Source organism: Phocoena sinus, chromosome 2 (assembly GCF_008692025.1).
Source record: "Phocoena sinus isolate mPhoSin1 chromosome 2, mPhoSin1.pri, whole genome shotgun sequence".
Classification (NCBI taxonomy): Eukaryota; Metazoa; Chordata; class Mammalia; order Artiodactyla; family Phocoenidae; genus Phocoena; species Phocoena sinus.
The window spans coordinates 123,230,657-123,250,263 of NC_045764.1; the positions used below are offsets into that span (position 1 = coordinate 123,230,657).

The following is a 19,607-nucleotide window of genomic DNA, read 5'->3' on the forward strand; positions in this document are numbered from 1 at the left end:
TTTCTTCCATAAAGAATAATCAGAAAGAAGATGTGGTATATATATAAAATGGAATATTACTCAGCTATAGAAAAGAATGAAATTTTGCCATTTGTGACAACATGGATGGACCTAGAGGGCATTACACTAAGTGAAAGAAGTCAGACAGAGAAAGACAAATACTGTATGATTTCACTTATATGTGGAATCTGAAAAACAAATGAACCAACATAAAAAAGAAACAATCATAGACACAGAGAACAAACGGGTGGTTGCCAGTGGGGAGTTGGGGGAGGAGAGAAATAGGTGAGGGAGATTAAGAGGTACAAATTTCCAGTTGCAAAATAAATGTCATAGGTATAAAATGTACAGTGTGGGGAATATAGTCAATAATTATGTAATATCTTTGTACACATTGTAACTAGACTTATCCTGGTGATCATTTTGAAATGTATGTTATGTAACAGGAACTAACATTGTATTGTAGGTTAATTATACTTCAAAAACAAACAAACTAACTCATACAAAAAGAGACCAAATTTATGGTTACCAGAGGCAGGGGAGTGGTGTAGGGGGAAGGAGAATTGGATGATGGTAGTCAAAATGTACAAACTTCCAGTTATAAGATAAATAAGTACTTGGGATGTAATGTACAACATGATAAACATAATTAACACTGCTGTAGGTTAAATATGAAAATTGTCAAGAGAGTAAATCCTAAGAGCTCTCACCACAAGGAAAAATTTTTTTTCTATTTCTTTAATTTTGTATCTGTGTGAGATGATGGATGTTCACTAAAGTTATTTCATGATGTAATAAGTCAAATCATTATGCTGTACACCTTAGACTTATACAGTGTTGTATGTCAATTATATCTCAATAAAACTGGAAGAAAAAAAGAATATGCTCGATATATGTTAGTGAGCAAGTGACTGACTTAATAAAGTAAGTGAAATAAATATTCAGAAAGATACCATGAACTTAAAAGAATATGTTAGAACATGCTGATTTTATGAAATTTATAATATTCTTATTTTGTATTTGTATTGTAGATTCCTGAGCAAGATGAAACCTATTTAGAAGACAGTTTTTGTGTTGATGAAGAGGAGTCTTGCAAAAGCCAATCAAGTGAAGAAGTCTGTGTTGATTTTAACCTAATAACTGAAGATTGCTTTGCAAGTAGGAGTAAAAAATATAAAACCCGACGTGCAGTAAAGCTAAAACAAATGAAGATGAGACAAAACTGTGCATCTTCAAAAAAAAAATTATTCAGAATTATTTTACCAGATGATTCAAGTGAGGAGGAAAACAATGTAAATGATAAACAGGAATCCAGCACTGTGATTAATCCAAGTGCAGTTACCAAGAGTGAACAACAAAACCACTGTTTGAATTTAGTGCCTTCTGGGTCTTCATTGCAGTCCAGGGACCACTCTAATCCAGTTGTTAATCAGTCGCCAAACCGGAGACAACAGACACCGCTTAATTTAAAGGTTACAGTTTCCGATGTCTCAGACTTCAAACCTCAGAGCCGTACTAAAATTGAACCTACCTCATCATCATTCACTACTGTTGATTCACAGAAAGACTGTAGAAAATTTCCAATTCAGTTGAAGGTATGAATCAGATTAGAGAGAAAAAGCCTTTGTATGTTTACCAAAACGTTTTCTTTGGTTTGTTTTTCTTTCTTTTGTGTTAAATAACTAGGTCAAAGAAAAATTAGCAAGTGATAAAATTCTTCAGACAAGAAACCAGCACACTAAATTTTATAGCTGATTTGTAGGATGCTTATTTTTAAAATGTGTTAATAGTTTTCTGTAAGGAAACCTGCTAATTTTATAAAAAGGATATAGGAAATGGGCTTCCTACAAGGTAAAATTAACAGAAATTAAAGCTCAGAACTAGTTTCTCCAGATTTTTTCTTTCCCCCTCTGAAGGCTTCTGGTATGTAACTCTCATCTACTTATTGGGGTGAGGAGTTTAGGGGTACCAGCTGATTTCCTTCCTTTGAATTTCTTTCCTTCCAGAATGGTTACTATTGATAAAGTAATTCCTAAAATCATTTTCAGTTTTTAAGAGTTCATAGTTGCAGTAGTTTTGCTAAAATAGGGATTAAAGTCATAGTAATAGGAATCCCTAGACCTAGACTTAGATTTCTCTTTTATTCCAGGTGTTTCAGCCCATTCCACCTTAGCAACATGCTCCAGTGTCCGCACAATGGCCCTCAAATTGGCATTTCTAGTTGTAAATTATCTCCAGGCCTTTTTTGCACAAAGTTATTTCTGGAAGGCATAATTAGATAAAATTGACTAGATTAAGTCTTATAAATAGATTGGAGAAGAGCAAAGTACTTAATTTCCCTGAGCCTCGGTATTCTCAGCTGTATTAGAAAGATAGTAATCCCAAGGGTCAGGGTAGGTAATACTTGCACATTACTTTCAAAACCAGTAAGCACTCTCTACATTTCTATTTTGCCATGCTGTAACTAAAAAAAATAGATATAGGCTAGTAATATTTTGAGGACTGTGAAAAAGGATAGAGTTTTAACAGAAATGTGTTTTAACTTTTCCTCTACTATCTAATACTATACATATAGTATGATTCTTCTTCAGATTAGGAGGGGAAGGAATTTGAGATCAATTTGAGAAGACAGAAAATAGACTAAATATCCTGTCAAAAACTGTTAGATACTAAAAATGTTAATACTTATTTTGTCGTGTGTTGCAGACAGTATTCCTTGTTTGTCATTTGCCTTTGTTTTGTTTAATAGTGGGTTTTGCCACAGGAAAATTTAACTTTTTTATACAGTTCCAATTTTTTTCTTTATAGTTTCTGACATCAGTGTCATGTTTAAAAAGCCATTTTGTACTCCAAGATAACGAAATATTTCCAATATTTTCTTTTGGTTCTTTAGTGTTCATTTCTTCCTTCATGACATTTATTCCTTTTCTTAAAAGATTGAATATTAAGTATATTTTAAAGATTATTCTGAGTGATTAGGACTTCCTCTTTAGCTTAGAATACAGAAAGCTGGAAAGAGCATTGCTCCCATCCTTGTAACAACAGCCAAAAAACCAGATAATCTACAAAATCATAAGTTTATTTGGATCTGAGGTTGCAGGACAGCCAATTAGCCTGATATCTAAGGAGACAAGTGCCAAGGAGAGACTTGCTGATTTGGGACAGTCACTGGGCACTGTATAATCTGGCAAGAAGAATTCAGCTAAAACATTAATGAATTGCAAAAGGCAACGGGATAGCATGAGCGTTTAGAACCCCTGGGAGTTGCAGAGAGAAGGATAATTCATAACCACTCGTGGGCTCTTTTCCACAGAGTCATCAGATGGTCACAAGAAAGACTGAGAATCAGAGAAAACCTCCTTCCCAGTGCAGGCCTTGGGGAAGTGACCAGAAGCTACTGTGGAAAAGGCACCAAACCCCATCTAGTTCCTTCTGTGGAAAAGGCACCACTAGTTCCTTCTCCCCTATTTCCCCTATGGAACAAAAAGCATTAAACTACTGGGGGAAGAACAGCAAACCCTACAGCTCCAGGGCTTAGGTGAAGACCCTTTGCAGATGGAGGAAAGGAATAAGAGAGAAATGCTCTACATCTGAGAAAGGGGCAGGAAAACATCTTGGGCCCAGAGCATTAGAGATCTCTAACCACTGGGGGCAGGGAGAGGGGGAGGATCATTGAGAAGTTCCCATCTCTGAGATCCAGGGACACAATTCCTGCCCAAGACAGGCTGAACCAGGACAATAGAAACCCCCCTCCCCCCGCCTGTCCGCACACTCCTAGCACTCCCTCCAACCAGGCTAGCAAGCAGTAAGTGAGAAATAAAAGCAATCTACTGCTGAGAGAGAGACAAGAGTATGGGGAGAAAAACTCTCTGAGGCACAGGTTTACAAAGAAAAGTTAGAATATTTAGAAAAATCACCTGGCACACGAGCCCAGACCTCAGCTCAGTTTGAAAGGACTTTGTGATGTTTTGTCATGGGTCCAAAGCTATTTCTGTACTTTGGTAGGGCTCATATTTACCTCAATCACTACTCTCCTACACAAGATGTTTGGCTTTCAACCAAAAGTTACAAGATACATAGAAGGAAGAAAAAAACACATTCTCAAGAACCAGACTCAGATATGACCCAGACATTGGAACTATCAGACAGGGAATTTAGAATAACCATGATTAACATGTTAAAGGCTCTAGTGGAAAAGTCAAACAAACATGCATGAACAGAAAGGGAATATCATCCAAGAAATGGGATATATAAAGAACAATAAAGTGGAAATGCTAGAAATGGAAAACATGGTAAAAGAGATGAAGAATGTCTGCAATAGGCCCATCAGTAGACTCAATGCAGCCATGGAAAGAACCAACAAACTTAAAGCTAGGTCAATAAAATTACCCAATCAGAAATATAAAGAAAGAGTGAAAAAACAGAATGGAGCATCCAGGAGCTGTGGGACTGTAAGCAGTAGCCTAAGATACATGTAATTGGAATTAAGGAGAAAAGAGAGCAAGTAGAAGATATAGTTGAACAAGCATGGCTGAGGATTTTCCAAGATTAATCAACACTGGCATACAAGTATCTGAGTCTCTGGTTTCAATTATTATGGGTATGTTACCTAGGAGTGGAATTCCTGGGCCATATGGTAATTCTTTAATTTTGAGAACTCTCCCCACAGTGGCCTCACCATTTTTCATTCCCACCAGCAATGTACATTCCAGTTTTTTCACATTCTCATCAACACATTTTCCTTTTTTAAAAATTCTAGCCATCCTACAAGGTGTTAAGTGGTAGCTTGGTCCTTCATCTACATAGTCACTTTGCTGATGTTGAAGGAATAAAAAAAAGTATCAATAAGAAAAATCAGCCTAGGAGTTAGAAGTTTATGGCGCTAACATACATATAACTGATCGTGATTGATGTTTTCTGCTTTTCAGGATACTAGTGCTCTGGAGGATTCTGGCACTTCAGTGGCATACTGTTCCAACTCACGACCACGCTTGGCTGGCACACATGCTTCTCTTAGACTTCCACAGGAAGGCCAAAGAACTTGTATTCTTGTAGACAGTCGTGAAATCACTTCTGGTTCAGAAGTAATTTCTTCCCTAAGAGCAGTTCATGGCTTACAGGTAGAGGTTTGTCCTCTTAATGGTTGTGATTATATTGTGAGTAACCGCATGGTGGTGGAAAGGAGGTCTCAATCTGAGATGTTAAATAGTACCAATAAGAACAAGCTCATTGACCAGATCCAGTACCTACAGAGCATGTTTGAAAGAATATGTGTGATTGTGGAAAAGGACAGAGAAAAAACAGGTTTGTATTTTTAAATGGTTTTGTTTATAAGGCTGTAAAGGAACCTATTATTTGGTTCATTATCCTACTGTCAGGATGTGGGAAGCTCTTAAAATTTAAATACCTGACTCATGAATGTCATCTCATATTTACATAGTGCCATAATGTTTTTCATTAGTCATTGTGTTTAAATGCAGCTTGTGAGAATCGAAGGGTGAGAAATTGAAGGCAAGTGAACCAATCATAAGTCTTTTTCTGGGAGCCCCAGAAAGGGTGAGGGGCCCTAAATAAGGCAGCAGTGGGGGAAAGGAGGAATCAGGAGGGAAGTGAAATCAGGAGGTAGCAGGAGTAAGTGGGAGCAATCAAGACTTACTATTGAGCTGAACAATCTCTTGATTACTGGGCAGTTAGGTAGTGGTGCTGTTCATTGAAATTATGAATATCAGAGAAACAGCAGATTTGAGGGACAAAGAGAGGTTTAACTTTGAATATGTTGAGTTCTCAATGGGTCACTAAAATGGATGCTTAGGATATACTAAAAAATGCAGGCTTGGAGCTTCAGTTAGGGCATTTTTATGGGTAATGTTTAATTGTAATGGGGAGCCCCTGAGAATAGTGAAAAGATCATAGGATATGGGATCAGAAGATGCACTGAGTTCTGGTGTCTCTATAGCTATGTGATACTGCATTGACAAATCACCCCCTCTGAGGAGTTAATAATATACTTTTCCTACTCATCCCGGGGTGTTATGAGGATTAAGTGAAATCATGCAGCTGAAAGCCGCTATGGAAGAATTCAAGGATTATACAATCATTATGTAAAAGAAAATAATGTAGTTTACATAAAACACTGGTTCAATTTGAGCAACGTACTTTTCATCGCCACTGTCACTACTGAACCATGTGACCTTGGATAAGTCATTCTGTCTTTCAGTAACCCAAATTTTTTTTTCTTTTTTAATTTGACAAGTGAGGGCTTTAGATTAAGTGATCTTTTGGGTCTTTCTAGCGTTAAAATTCTATGTTACTCTTTACTAACATATCCTTTATAAAGGAAATAGATTTGGAATAAAAAGGAAAGTAATATGGCAAAAGTTATGGAAAAACATCTTTTTTTTGGCTTAAGGAAGAATGCCAAAAAAAGGATGTAGGTGGAACATGGAAAGAAAATGAATGGGAAAAGTAGGAAAGTAAATTAATAGGCAGGAGTTAAAGTTATAATGGGTATGCAGGGTATTGAGGTACTCTTGGAATAAATACATAATTTTATATCAGTTAGAAGTAATACTTAATGAACCCTTTGGCAATGCTACCGTTATGAATTTTAGAGATAAGTAATATGGTCTTGGCCTTTAGGAATAAATTATCTAGGAATATAAACTCTCCCCTGCCTACTCACCTTCTTCTGTAGATTCCAATTTAAGACACTCATAAAGACCGTTCTCCTTATTTTCTATTTGAGGATCACTTGAAATTTTCAGCGGTAGGGTTTCTCATTAGCATAATGTGGCACTAGTTTGCTTAATGATGTAGATCTTGGGATTTTAATAATATATAGTATTAATGGTCCTACTTAATGTAACTTACTAAGGTTTGCATTTTCCTAAATGTAAAATATTTAGGAGACACATCCAGGATGTTTAGGAGAACAAAGAGCTATGACAGCCTGCTGACTACCTTAACTGGTGCTGGAATCCGAATTCTTTTCAGTTCCTGCCAAGAAGAAACTGCAGATTTGCTAAAGGAATTGTCTTTAGTGGAACAAAGAAAGAATGTTGGTATTCATGTTTCAACAGTGGTGAACAGTAATAAATGTGAGGCACTTCAATTTTATCTCAGTATTCCCAATATAACTTATATAGCTGCACTGAATATGTGTCACCAGTTTTCATCTGTGAAAAAGATGACAAATAGGTATGTGTTTTAATATTTATTTATTTGGTTGCGCAGGGTCTTAGTTATGGTAGCTGGGCTCCTTAGTTGCAGCACACGGGCTCCTTAGTTGCAGCATGTGGGCTCCTTAGTTGTGGCATGTGAATTCTTAGTTGTGGCATGCATGTGGGATCTAGTTCCCTGACCAGGGATCGAACCCGGGTCCCCTGCATTGGGAGCAGAGTCCTATTCACTGCACCACCAGGGAAGTCCCTGATTTAATATTTTTAAATGGTTACTTTAAAATCATCCTTGAAGGCATTTCATAGGAATTTTTTTTTTTCTTTTTTTGCGGTACGCGGGCCTCTCACTGGTGTGGCCTCTCCCGTTGCGGAGCAGGACGCGCAGGCTCAGTAGTCGTGGCACACGGGCTTAGTTGCTCCGCGGCATGTGGGATCTTCTCGGACTGGGGCACGAACCCGTGTCCCCTGCATCGGCAGGTGGACTCTCAACCACTGCACCACCAGGGAAGCCCCCATAGGAATTTTAATATTTTTAAAAATAAAGAGGTATAGTGCCTGTTAGATTCTTTCAGTAAAGACTTTGCTTGTCAACATGTATCAGTCACTGCATTAAGCTGAGGACATTAATGGAAGGAAAAAAAAAAAACATAGGCATTGTCTTTGAGTAGCTTAGAGCCCTGTGGGGAGACAGACAGCACTTAATTTGATCTTGCAGTCTCACATTTCTGGGCTGGTTAGTTCTGTAACTAGAAAAATGTTCAAGTTGAAAATTTTAGTAGGCTCTAATGATTTTATTGCTTGAAAATCAAACGAAGGCTTTAGAAAATAGGTTAAACTAAAGGCTCAAATAAGATGTTGAAATTATTATTATAAATGATTTTAAATATAGGGAATAGGCTTTTGTTTTATTTAAACTAATGCTAAGACATAATCAACTGAATGTAGAAAACTTGGGAAAAAATGATTTTCTTAAAGGATTTTATGTTTGGTATTCTTTAAGCAAGAATATTGAATTTTATAAGTCAGAAGTTTTAGTATAATGTTTTTGTTTATTTTTCAGCTCACCTCAGGAAATCTCCATGTATGCACAAGTAACTCATCAAAAAGCTGAGGAGATCTATAGATATATTCACTACATGTTTGACATGCAAATGTTGCCAAATGATCTTAACAAAGGTAGTTTTAAATCTGATGCATGATCAGACTGCTCAGGGTGGGTTATCAAAGAACCCTCACAATACTAAATGCACTTCAATAATCATTGCTGTGGTTTGTGATTATCAGTTTAAAATATATTAATATGTCCATATCTGTTATTTTACACTGTGTACATTTTTATTTATATAGAAGATATAAATGATTTAAAAAAATCTCATGTTTAATAATCATTTTGTTTAGATAATAAAACTTTATTGAACGAAAAGCTTATTGAAGGTACTATTAAGTAAAAGCTAGAGTGAAAGATATATTTTAGAATTTTCTCAAAGATTATAGTGCTATCATTGTCATTTGTTAGCATTATAGGTTGATGTGTCTGCTGCCAGCTTAATGGTCATAAACAATTTTTCTCATATATCAACTATATTGAATAGATGTGGGTGGTAGGTGTATTGTGAGATAATGCCCCAGTAACTAGGAAAGTAGAAAATTTAACTGAATCCTAGTTAACAGTCTAATCCTAGTAGTATGAACTCTGATCTATACTACTTTTTTTGGTTGAAGTACCATATTCAAAGAAGTGATATCTTGGAGTTGGAAAATTTCAGTGTAGATGAGCTATGGAATGTGGACTTTCATCGTGACCCATAACACTGTGTCTGTTATGCTACTAATTGTTGGGTAGTTGAACCAACCTCACAGCAGAGGGTTTCACTTAGACTTGGCATGGACTTCAAAGCTGATCTAATTCAAATTGCTTTTCTTGTTCCTTTCTTATCAGATGATAAACGTGAGGCCCAGAAACAAGTGACTTACTCAAGTTTAGACTGGGAAATCTAGAACAAGAACCCAGGAACTAGATAGTTTTTTCACTAAAAAAGTTGCTCTGATCGTGAACTTAGCTCCTTTGGGATAGTATAAATTCTGAATTCTACTAAAGCAGTTAACCTCTTATTTCTGCTGTTTAATAATTCTGTCAAAGCCAGAAAGAAAAGAAGTTCTATAAATTATTGGCTCACGTGCAGTTCTCAATTTGTTCTCTCTCAGGTTCAAATTCATCCTTCAGTATCTCACTCCATTATAATGGACTGGACTTTTTGAGCATTTCTCCCTAGTGAGCATGATTTAAGCTTTGTCAAGTAGAAGGAGGAAAGGGACTTCTTTTTCTGGTTCCAGTGTGTTTTTTTTGCTGCTACTCACTCCTGTTACATGGTATCAGTGGTGCATTGGGTAGGGACATCTGGTGCTCTGTGCCCTGGCTGCACACCAGAAGCATGCAGTCCCTCAACAACCTCACATTGCCCTGGACTGATGACCTCCTTGCAGCACATCTCATGCAGACACCAATGTCTTCAGATTCTGTGTGTTCACCCAACAGACAAAATATTTCATAAATTGATATGGTTTGAGGGACATAACCTAGAGGATTTCATTTATTTATGCTTGCTGTATAGAGACCTCTATCCATATTTAAGCTGCAACGGCCTCTTTCTATACTCTTCACAGGTTGCACTTAACTATGAACCCTATAGTTTATTGATCCGTCTTACTGTCTTTGAGCCCTTCAAGTCTTTCTTTTCCACTTTTAAGTCTCCTTTGGAGGTTACCTTAAACCTTACTAGTTTATCTAATGACCGAATGGAAAGAAACGGGAATAACCAGGTACCTGGAAGGTGGGATACAATAGTTTTGATAGGACATATGGAATATGGGGAGTGGGGGTACGTTGTGGTTTGTGTCAAGTATATGCTATTTCAAAAATTATCTTTGTTTCGTATTACAGAATTTAACTACCTTCTAATTTTAAAAAAAAATTTTATTGGAGTATAGTTGATTTACAATGTTGTGAATACCTTCTAATTCTTAAAACACTATCCACTAACATCAAGCAGCATGGTATTACACCAAATATTGGCAACTTAAGAGTTCTACAACAGAATTTTTTAGAGCTACTCTAAAATAACCCTTTCATTTGTTTCATCCTTCATCTATCAAAAATCTCTGTGGCAGAAACTGTCATGGTAGTTTAAAGGAGAGTGATCTGTTTGCTTGCACTATTCTTCTTAAATCTTGTGTTTCTACAAATCCTGTAGTTCTTTAGCTGCTGATTATTACTGACTAAATTCTTAAGAAACAAGAAAGTATACTTTTTCTAACAGTTCTGGTATTTTTCAAGGAAATGAACTGAACCATTAACAAACAAAATGCATTTTTTCTATGAGCCAGTAATTGGAAAAACCAACCAAAACATGAATATTATAAAAGCAAATTTACTTTATTTGAACAACCTACCTGGAGAGAAAGAGTGGGTAAATGCGTACTATAACCAGAGGGAAAAAAATTCTGTCAAATTTTTTTTTAAAAGAAGATGTTGGGAGTACGAGTTTATTAATTAATTAATTTATTTTTGCTGTGTTGGGTCTTCGTTTCTGTGCGAGGGCTTTCTCTAGTTTGTGGCAAGTGGGGGCCACTCTTTATCACAGTGCGCGGGCCTCTCACTATCGCGGCATCCCCTGCTGCGGAGCACAGGCTCCAGACACGCAGGCTCAGTGCCTGTGGCTCATGCGCCCAGTCGTTCCGCGGCATGTGGGATCCTCCCAGACCAAGGCTCGAACCCGTGTCCCCTGCATTAGCAGGCAGATTCTCAACCACCGCGCCACCAGGGAAGCCCTATGTCAAATTTTAAAGCATAATGGCATAATATGCTAAAAGAAGTTTATTTCTAAAGAAGCTGTCTGAAAGGAAAACAGTGTTTACTATGACATGACATAGTAACTTGACTCCTTACAGTAAAAGAGCTATAACCTGAATGTTTGTCTAATCCAGTCTTTTAAATATTGAGACCAAATTTACACCATGTCTGCTTAAGAATACAACAAAATCTGTTCTCTTATTCTACCTAATAAAAATACTGAAAAAGCAATAAATTAAATTTACATAGGTTTCATGAATGTGCCAATCACAAGTTTTAAGAAAAACCATCAGGAGAAAGCTTGTCAAATGGTTTAAACAACATGTACTGATAACTGAAACATTAGATCAACTCTGGCTTTTATACCAAGTGGTGACAACTGGTAACCTAAAGTTTTCATGAACTCAGTAGCTACCAATACAATCTATTTTTTAATTCTCCCCCACCTCTCCCCTTAAGGATAGCAACATTTTCTTGAATGCTTCTAAAAAAATCTGTATGGAACATGATTTTCTTAAAGTAAACAGACTAAGATGCTTATGAGAGACATCTATATATAACACATGAAACCTATGAAAAAGAGTCTGCAATTTCATATGAAGCTACATTATAAAAAAAAAAAACATCCTTCAAATGAAGATACAGATACACTATCTGCTTCTTGATAAACATCCTGGAAGTATTCTCATTTTTACTATGCAGAATCAGAGTTCGAAAAATAAGAATCTTTCTCTTCTTCCTCTAAAGACTCCATAGCATTAGTGAAAAGTTTTCCAATACCAGAGTTTTCTGCTAATTCTGTAAAGAGAAGTTTAATAAAAAGATTAATATATTTCTAAAAACAATTTCAATGAAATTGAAAATAACAGGAAACCAACTGGTAGATCTGCCCACTTGTGAGCAATTAATTTTAATACTATGTTAATAAAGAGACTACCCTATAATAGGACAGAGCTACAAAAGAAAGATGTAAGTATATTACCTTTTTTAAATGGGGTTTTTCTTCTTGATGGTGGAGTTGAAAAATCACTTTCAATCTACAAGAGAGTTCGTATTAGCTAAGTGATGCCTCCTCTGAAGCCTGCTTCACATGTAGACAAAATTCAGCATGATTTATCCCAATAAAACATTACAAACTAATGCTACAGTGATTAAAGGATAGCCTCTGAAAGTTGCCAAAATCTACTGAGTACTTATTCCATTACACTAGCAAAATTTGAATTCTCTGTACTTTAAATTCTTGGCTAAAATAATAATTTATATGGCAAGTTTTAAGTATATAATGCATGTTTATATATACATCAGTGCTTTTTAAACTACTGGCCATGGCTATCTTTAAAAAATGAAAATGAATAGACCAGAAAAGAAAATATGACAGAGTATACCCACTGTACTAAGGATAAGTATTATTGAAAGAAACTTTAGATATACAAACTCGTGTTCATAGATTGCCATGGAAATGTATTTTTTCCTGTGAAATGAGTCAAAACACTATTACAACATTTAGCCCTCAAAAATCATTCAATGAGATAAACCAGTATCATCATGATCAAAAGGAGGAACCAAGATGGGAGAATGGAAGGACATGAAACTCACCTCTTCCCACAAATATATCAAAAATACATCTACATGGGGAACATTTTCTCAGGATAGCTTACTGAACACTGACAAAAGATATCAGACACCCAGAAGTGCAAGAAATATCTCCATATAACCCAGTAGGATGAAAGAAAAAATAAAGGAATTGGGATGAGACCTGTGGCACTGGGAGGGAGCTGGAAAAGGGGAAACGTTCCCGCACCCTGGGGAACCTCTTAACTGGTGGGAAGATCAGCTGGGACAGAAAGGGAGAGCACAGAAGCCAGCTGGTGGCAGGCAGAACAGACAGAGACTAGCACAGAGGATCTGTGCTACCTCACTGCAATCCCCAGCCTGAGATGGTCGCACGCGTGTGTGTGTGCGTGTGTGCGTGTGTGCGTGTGTGTGTGTGTGTGTGTGGTGGGGGGAGGGAACAATGGGATGACTGGGTGCTGAAACTTGGGCTTCAGAGGACACGGGGAGAGTACTGGGGTTGGCTAAACGGAGACAGCCTGAAGGGGCTGGAGAGTAGTTATAGGGCCTCAACCGAGGGTGTATGTGGAAGAAGCCCAGGCCGCCACAGAAGCCAATCACTGTTGCTAAGGGGTGGGGTGCATGAAGGAAGAGAGGGGCGGGGCCTGCCATAGCATCCTCTTTCTTGGGCTCTGGGAGCAGGACAATGGGTGCTCCTGTGGCTGGGATGGGACTAGCCTCGCAGCTGTAGGCTTTGTGTGTGACTGCACGCAGAGGCAGGGCTGGGGTCTGGGCTGCTTCCATAGCTCCCATGGTGGGTCCAGGTATGTGACTGTTGTGGTCCTGGTACCTAACTTTAGTGGATCTGCGCTGGCAGCTTTGTGAACACAGTGTCTGAGGGACACCACAGCCGACTACCTGCATTCCCACGGTGGAGGCGGGGCCAAGGGCAGTGCCAGTGACAGTGTACTTTGTGGGCTTGCACAGGTGACACACAGAGCGTACCCCCCAGTGGACAGCTCGAGCAATGGAATATTCAGTGGCTCTTCTCTCAGTGGGAGAGCTCCAGTTTCACCTACCTCACACTGCAGCTCAGAAACGGATCTAGGGGCTTCTATTCCAACAACTGGGGAGCAGATGCTGCCCCCAACAGGGCTGTGACAACCAGAGAGCAAAGAAGAGACCCTGCTCAATATCCAGTGCAGGCTCTAGTCACCACACGAGTCATACCCCCTATGAAAGGGACCCCGGCCAGCACACACTGAAGGAAAATGCAGCAGGCATCCCTACTAGAAACAGCCCATGCACCAAAAATATTAGACTTATGCAGGCTACAAAGGGATGCTCCCACATAAAAACAGCCCTTCAAGGCCACAGTAAATAATTATTTCTCCTAAGCTCACAGAGTCAGAGAAATAAAAGTAAAATGAAGAAGTAGTGGAACCACTCCCAATTAAAAGATCAAGAGAATTCTCCTGAAAGAACAAAACAGACCTCTTCAGTCTAATAGACACTGAGTTCAGAAAGGAAATAATGAAAATACTGAAGGAATTAAGGGCTATTGATAGAAATGAAGATTACTGTAAAAAGAAACTAGAAACTATAAAGAGGAACTAAGAATTGCAAAACTTATTTGCCGAGATGAAAGCTGAGCTAAAGGCAATGAATAACAGAATGAATAATACAGAGGAACAAAGAAGTGATCTGAAAGAATAAGAGAAATCACCCAATTAGAACAGCAGAGAGCCAAATGAAAAGAAAAATGAAACCAACAGAAGAGACCTATGGGATAATATAAAGCATGCCAATCTACACATAATAGGGATCCCAGAAGGAGAAGAAAGAAAAAAGGGGATTGAAATGTATCTGAAGAAATTATGGTGGAAAACTTCCCAAACTTAAAGAAGGAAACAGATATCCAGGTACAGGAAGCACAGAGGGTCCCAAACAAGATGAACCCAAACAGACCTACACCAAGACAATTAAAATGGCAAAAGTTAGAGGATTCTAAAGGCAGCAAGAGAAAAACAAGGATTTAATTATAAGGAAACCCTCATAAGGCAATCAGCTGATTTCTCTACATAAACACTGCAGGCCAGAAGGGAATGGTAGGATATAAAGTCTGAAAGGGAAACTCCTGCAACCAAGGATACTCTACCCAGCAAGATTATCATTTAGAATAGAAGGAGAGATAAAGAATTGCTCAGACAAGCAAAAACTAAGAGTACACCTATCCTAAAGGAAGACCTATCCTAAAAGGTCTTCTCTAAATAGAAAAGAAGCAAGAATCTATAGGAAAGAGAAAATCACAATTGGAAAGTAAATCAATTAAATAAGCCAGGACACACAGACTGAAAAAAAAAAAAAATCAAAAAATTTCTGTGAAAGTGATGATAACCACAATGAACAGCAAAAGGATTAACATGAAGATGTAAAAGAAGACATCAAAATAATAAAAATGTTGGGGAGGAGAGTAAGAAAATGTACATTTTTTTTTTCTAGAATGTGTTTGAGCCTATATGACTACCAGTCTAAAGCAAGTAGATATAGGAAGGGGTTAACATACTTGAAAAACAGAGTAACCACAAATCAAAAACATACAATAGATGCACAAAAACCAAAAAGAACACAAGGATAAAGAAAACCATCAAACTGCAAAAAGAAAAAGAAAAAGGGACAAAGAAGAAATATAAAATCAATGGAAAAACAAGGTTTAAACAGCAATAAATTCATATCTATCAATAATTACCTTAAATGTCAATGCACTAAATGTTCCAATAAAAAGACACAGAGTGGCAGATCGGATAAAAAACCAAGAACTTACAATATGCTGCCTACAAAGAGACCCACTTTAGGGCAAAGAACACACATAGATTGAAAGTGAGGGGATGGAAAAAGATATTTCATGGAAACGGGAATGAGAAGAAAGCAGAGGCCGCAATACTCATTATCAGACAAAACAGACTTTAAAACAAAGAAAGATAAAGAAGGACACTATAAAATGATAAATACAAGAAGAGGATATTACACTTGTCAATATATATGCACCCAATATAGAAGCACCCAGAGACATAAAACAAATACTAACAGATATAAAGAAACTGATGGGAATACAATAGTAAGAGACTTTAACACCTCACTCACATCAATGGACATATCTTCGAGACAGAAAATCAATAAGGCAACAGAGATCCTAAATGATACAATATCATCATGATCCCCACTTCATACCACATATGAATAAAATGAGATTAGAAAGCTCAAGTAGCTTGCCTTGTCATAAAGCTGGTATGGAGTCAGACCTTGAAATCAGAAGTTTTAATACTAAATCCTTTGTTCTTTCTATCCTCACATACTCACTGGCTACAAATGAAACCAAAATTTCTTTCTTGTAAGGAGTGGACTGGAAAAAGAAAATCTGAGAAACACTGAGAGGGCGTCTGCCCACACCTTCAATTATGGAGTAGAGGTTTCTTTTGAAGAATTTAGTCTCCAGACTGATTTTAAACCAAGGTTCCCAGAGGTATCTACCATTTCCTGTGGACAAATAAAGCCTACAAAGATTAGGTCTGATTAGGTAATCCTAATGTTAAGTTTAGAGACTCTCTGAGAGGAACTATAGCAGGTGTGCAATATAAATATTTCAGTGTGGGTGAGGGAGAAAGATGGCCATAACCTGGTCAGAAGGAATATACCCTCAGGGAATAAGGTAGTCTCCCATTTTACCTCCATCCAGAAATTATCATTCTCTAAGAATGGCTATTTACTTTGAGGAAATTTGAGGTGAATTAGCTTTTCCAGAATACTTATAGTTTTATCTGGATATAAATTATTCAGATTAAAATCAGAAATTAAAAATTTAAAAATAATTCAAGAGGATTCTCCTAATCTTTTCTCAAAGGGATACAGATCACTGTAAGGCAATTTTGAGTTAAAATTTTTTCTGTAATTAGATTTTGAGTTAAACTTTTTTCTGTTATTGACATACACACACACATAAAATCAAGTAGCTGAATCTGAAAAAATTTGAAACCATTTTGAACCTGCAGAGGATTTAATGAAATTTCTTATTCTATGACAATCACAACTCAATTAGTATGGATTATTCCCCAATCATTGAATAGATATGCTTTTGTTTTGTGTGAAATGTCTCTAACCTATATGTGTTCTTTCAACCCTGCCAGACTCCTCAAATGAAAATTCTCACCTTGCTCAAATGCTTCAGTCTATGAGCTGCCATCCATAATCCTACAGCACTTAGGTACTTACCTCACTCATAGCCTCATAATTTACTTGTATTATTAGGCTGTAAGCAACTTGAAGGCAGGGACTGTTATAACTACAACAATTTGCCATATATTATAGTTGTTCAATAGGTATGTGTTGAATAAATGAATGGTGAATAAAAATACTTACTGTTTTTTTCTTGATATTGCCCCAGACAGTGCCACCTTTACTTTTATGGGTTTTTTGCATACGAAAAACATATTTATCACAGTCAGCCCTGTTTAAATATAAAATAACAGGTCAACATTAACTACCATACTTTTATCCACAGGTTGAACAGCAACTGACAAAATGAATTTAAAATGTTTCAATATTTTAAAAGTACATTTTCTTTTCCATTTTTAAAAAGGCAATCATGTACCAATGGAAATAGACAAAATGCTTCAATCTAAGACTGTTTTGGGAAATGATGGTTTACCCATTGTCTTTTGTCCCATTTGTGCTCTTTCCAATCTCTATCTTGCTGCCTGTCTTTTCTAAAACTCACAGAGACTTCTTGTCCCTTGATTCGCTTTTGTTATACCTTTCACTCCTTTCTCTTATTCATGTCTTCCTTCCCTCTCCAGATTGAATCTTAAAAGTTGATCATTTTAAGGATAAGTCTGGTGACGAAAGCCCTCAATTAATTTATGGCTTCCAACTGTGTTTAGTCTTCAGTTCAGCTCGTAAGCCTTTTATTTCTACATAGTTACATCTTTCTTATATCCCCCACACCAACTAAGACTTTTTTTTCATTTTTTACCTTACCTCTCTCCCTTCTCATTCTTTGCAAATAAGCTTGATTCATAATTTACAGATGAAAACTGAAGCCACATGTAATGTCGTTCTCAATTTCCCCAACAATTACTTATGACAGTAAATCCAGCTGAACACCAATTCTAATTCTCTCTTTTGGCTTCAAGATCCTATATGATTGACTATCCTTTCCTTTATGACTATTTGGGAGCAACCTTAAAGGTATGACGTGTAGAAATGTGTAAATGTGTGACATATTAAGATATTAATGTGAACCACAAACTCTCCTGCATAGCAGGTGAATAAGCCTAGCCAATGGTTCAGGATCAGCATCTCATGGGTCTGTTGTCCTGAACAAACCAGAGACTTGGGGATTAATAAAAAAAACTGTTTTGTTACTTAATATTGTTATGAGAAGGAAACTAACTGCTAGAGTTGGTGAAGTCAAGAGATTGAAGAGGTCTAGGAAACTCATATTTTAAAAATAAAGAAGTTTTAGGAAATATATTCTTGGTATAAATGAGCTCACCATATGCTCTGTAAGAAAAAAAAGCCATTTTCCTTAATTGTAAAAGTGATACATATAAAAAAATAACGTGATAACCTGTATCAGTGTAATTCTACAATATAGAGATAATGGCTGGTGATATTTTTGGTCAAGAAATTTCCTTTCTCTTATGAATACATGTTATGTAAACTGGGATCATACTGTATGTAGTTTTATTTCTTAGCTTTTAAAAATTGTCCACTGAACATTATGTCATTAAAAATTCCTGAAGGCATCATTTTAAATTGTTATATATTATTCTATTATATGGACAAATCCTAATTTCTTTGTTTTTAAAATTTATTTTTTTATTTTTGGCTGCGTTGGGTCTTCGTTGCTGCATGCCGGCTTTCTCTAGTTGTGGTGAGCGGGGTACTTTTTGTTGGGGTGCACGGGCTTCTCATTGCGGTGGCTTCTCCTGTTGCGGAGCAGGGGCTGTAGGCGCGCAGGCTTCAGTAGTTGCGGCTCGCGGGCTCTAGAGCATGGGCTCAGTAGTTGTGGCACACAGGCTTAGCTGCTCCACGGCATGTGGGATCTTCCCGGGTCAGGGCTCGAACCCGTGTCCCCTGCATTGGCAGGCAGATTCTTAACCACTGCGCCACCAGGGAAGTCCAACAAATCCTCATTTCTTGACTTTCCTTACTGTTGGACATTTAGGTCATTTCCAAATTTTCAGTATTGTTTTGTGGTGAACATCTCTGTTCATACAAATGTGCATACATACTTGCCCAAACCTCATATTTCCTCAGAAATAAAATTCAAGGGTCAAAGGCATGACTATTTTAAAGCTAATGATTTGGCCAAAGTGCTTACCAAAAACTGTGTCCAAAATTTTATGCTTCCCAGAAATAAACCCACACACCTCTGGTCAATTAATCTTCAACAAAGGAGGCAAGAATATACAATGGAAAAAAGTCTCTTCAGCAAGTGGTGTTGAGAAAGTTGGACAGCTACATGTAAATCAATGAAGTTAGAACACACCCTCACACCATACACAAAAGTAAACTCGATATGGCTTAAACTCTTAAATATAAGACATAACACCATAAAACTAGAAGAGAACATAGGCAAAAACATTGACATAAATGATACCAATGTTTTCTTAGATCAGTCTCCCAAAACAATAGAAATAAAAGCCAAAAATAAATAAATGGGACTTAATCAAACTTACAAGCTTTTGTAGAGCAAAGGGAACCATAAACAAAACGAAAAGACAGCCTACAGACTGGGAGAAAATATTTGCAAATGATGTGACCAACAAGGGCTTAATTTCCAAAATATACAAACAGCTCATACAACTCAACCACACAAAAACAAACAACCCAATCGAAAAATGGGCAGAAGACCTAAATAGACATTTCTCCAAGGAAGACATATAGATGGCCAACAAACACATGAAAAGATGCTCAACATCACTAATTATTAGAGAAATGCAAATCAAAACTACAGTGAGGTATCA

At 37.1% G+C, this 19,607-nt stretch overlaps 2 protein-coding genes across 9 annotated transcripts in view; one reads left to right on the forward strand and one right to left on the reverse strand.

Annotated features, from left to right (window-relative positions):
• Positions 1–10,056, forward strand: part of FANCM (FA complementation group M) — a 59,017-nt gene extending 48,961 nt beyond the window's left edge. For all 6 annotated transcript variants that reach the window (XM_032621776.1, XM_032621781.1, XM_032621777.1 and 3 more), the window contains 4 exons: positions 1,032–1,595; positions 4,929–5,304; positions 6,906–7,197; positions 8,239–10,056. In XM_032621776.1, the coding sequence (XP_032477667.1) occupies positions 1,032–1,595; positions 4,929–5,304; positions 6,906–7,197; positions 8,239–8,377 (1,371 nt within the window). In that variant the 3' untranslated portion in view covers positions 8,378–10,056. The remainder of the gene's footprint in view (positions 1–1,031; positions 1,596–4,928; positions 5,305–6,905; positions 7,198–8,238) is intronic.
• Positions 10,057–10,590: 534 nt separating this feature from the next.
• The window catches only part of MIS18BP1 (MIS18 binding protein 1), a 68,342-nt gene continuing 59,325 nt past the window's right edge, over positions 10,591–19,607 (reverse strand). For all 3 annotated transcript variants that reach the window (XM_032621784.1, XM_032621785.1, XM_032621783.1), the window contains 3 exons: positions 16,996–17,083; positions 12,011–12,065; positions 10,591–11,826 (listed from right to left, as the gene is read on the reverse strand). In XM_032621784.1, the coding sequence (XP_032477675.1) occupies positions 11,723–11,826; positions 12,011–12,065; positions 16,996–17,083 (247 nt within the window). In that variant the 3' untranslated portion in view covers positions 10,591–11,722. The remainder of the gene's footprint in view (positions 11,827–12,010; positions 12,066–16,995; positions 17,084–19,607) is intronic.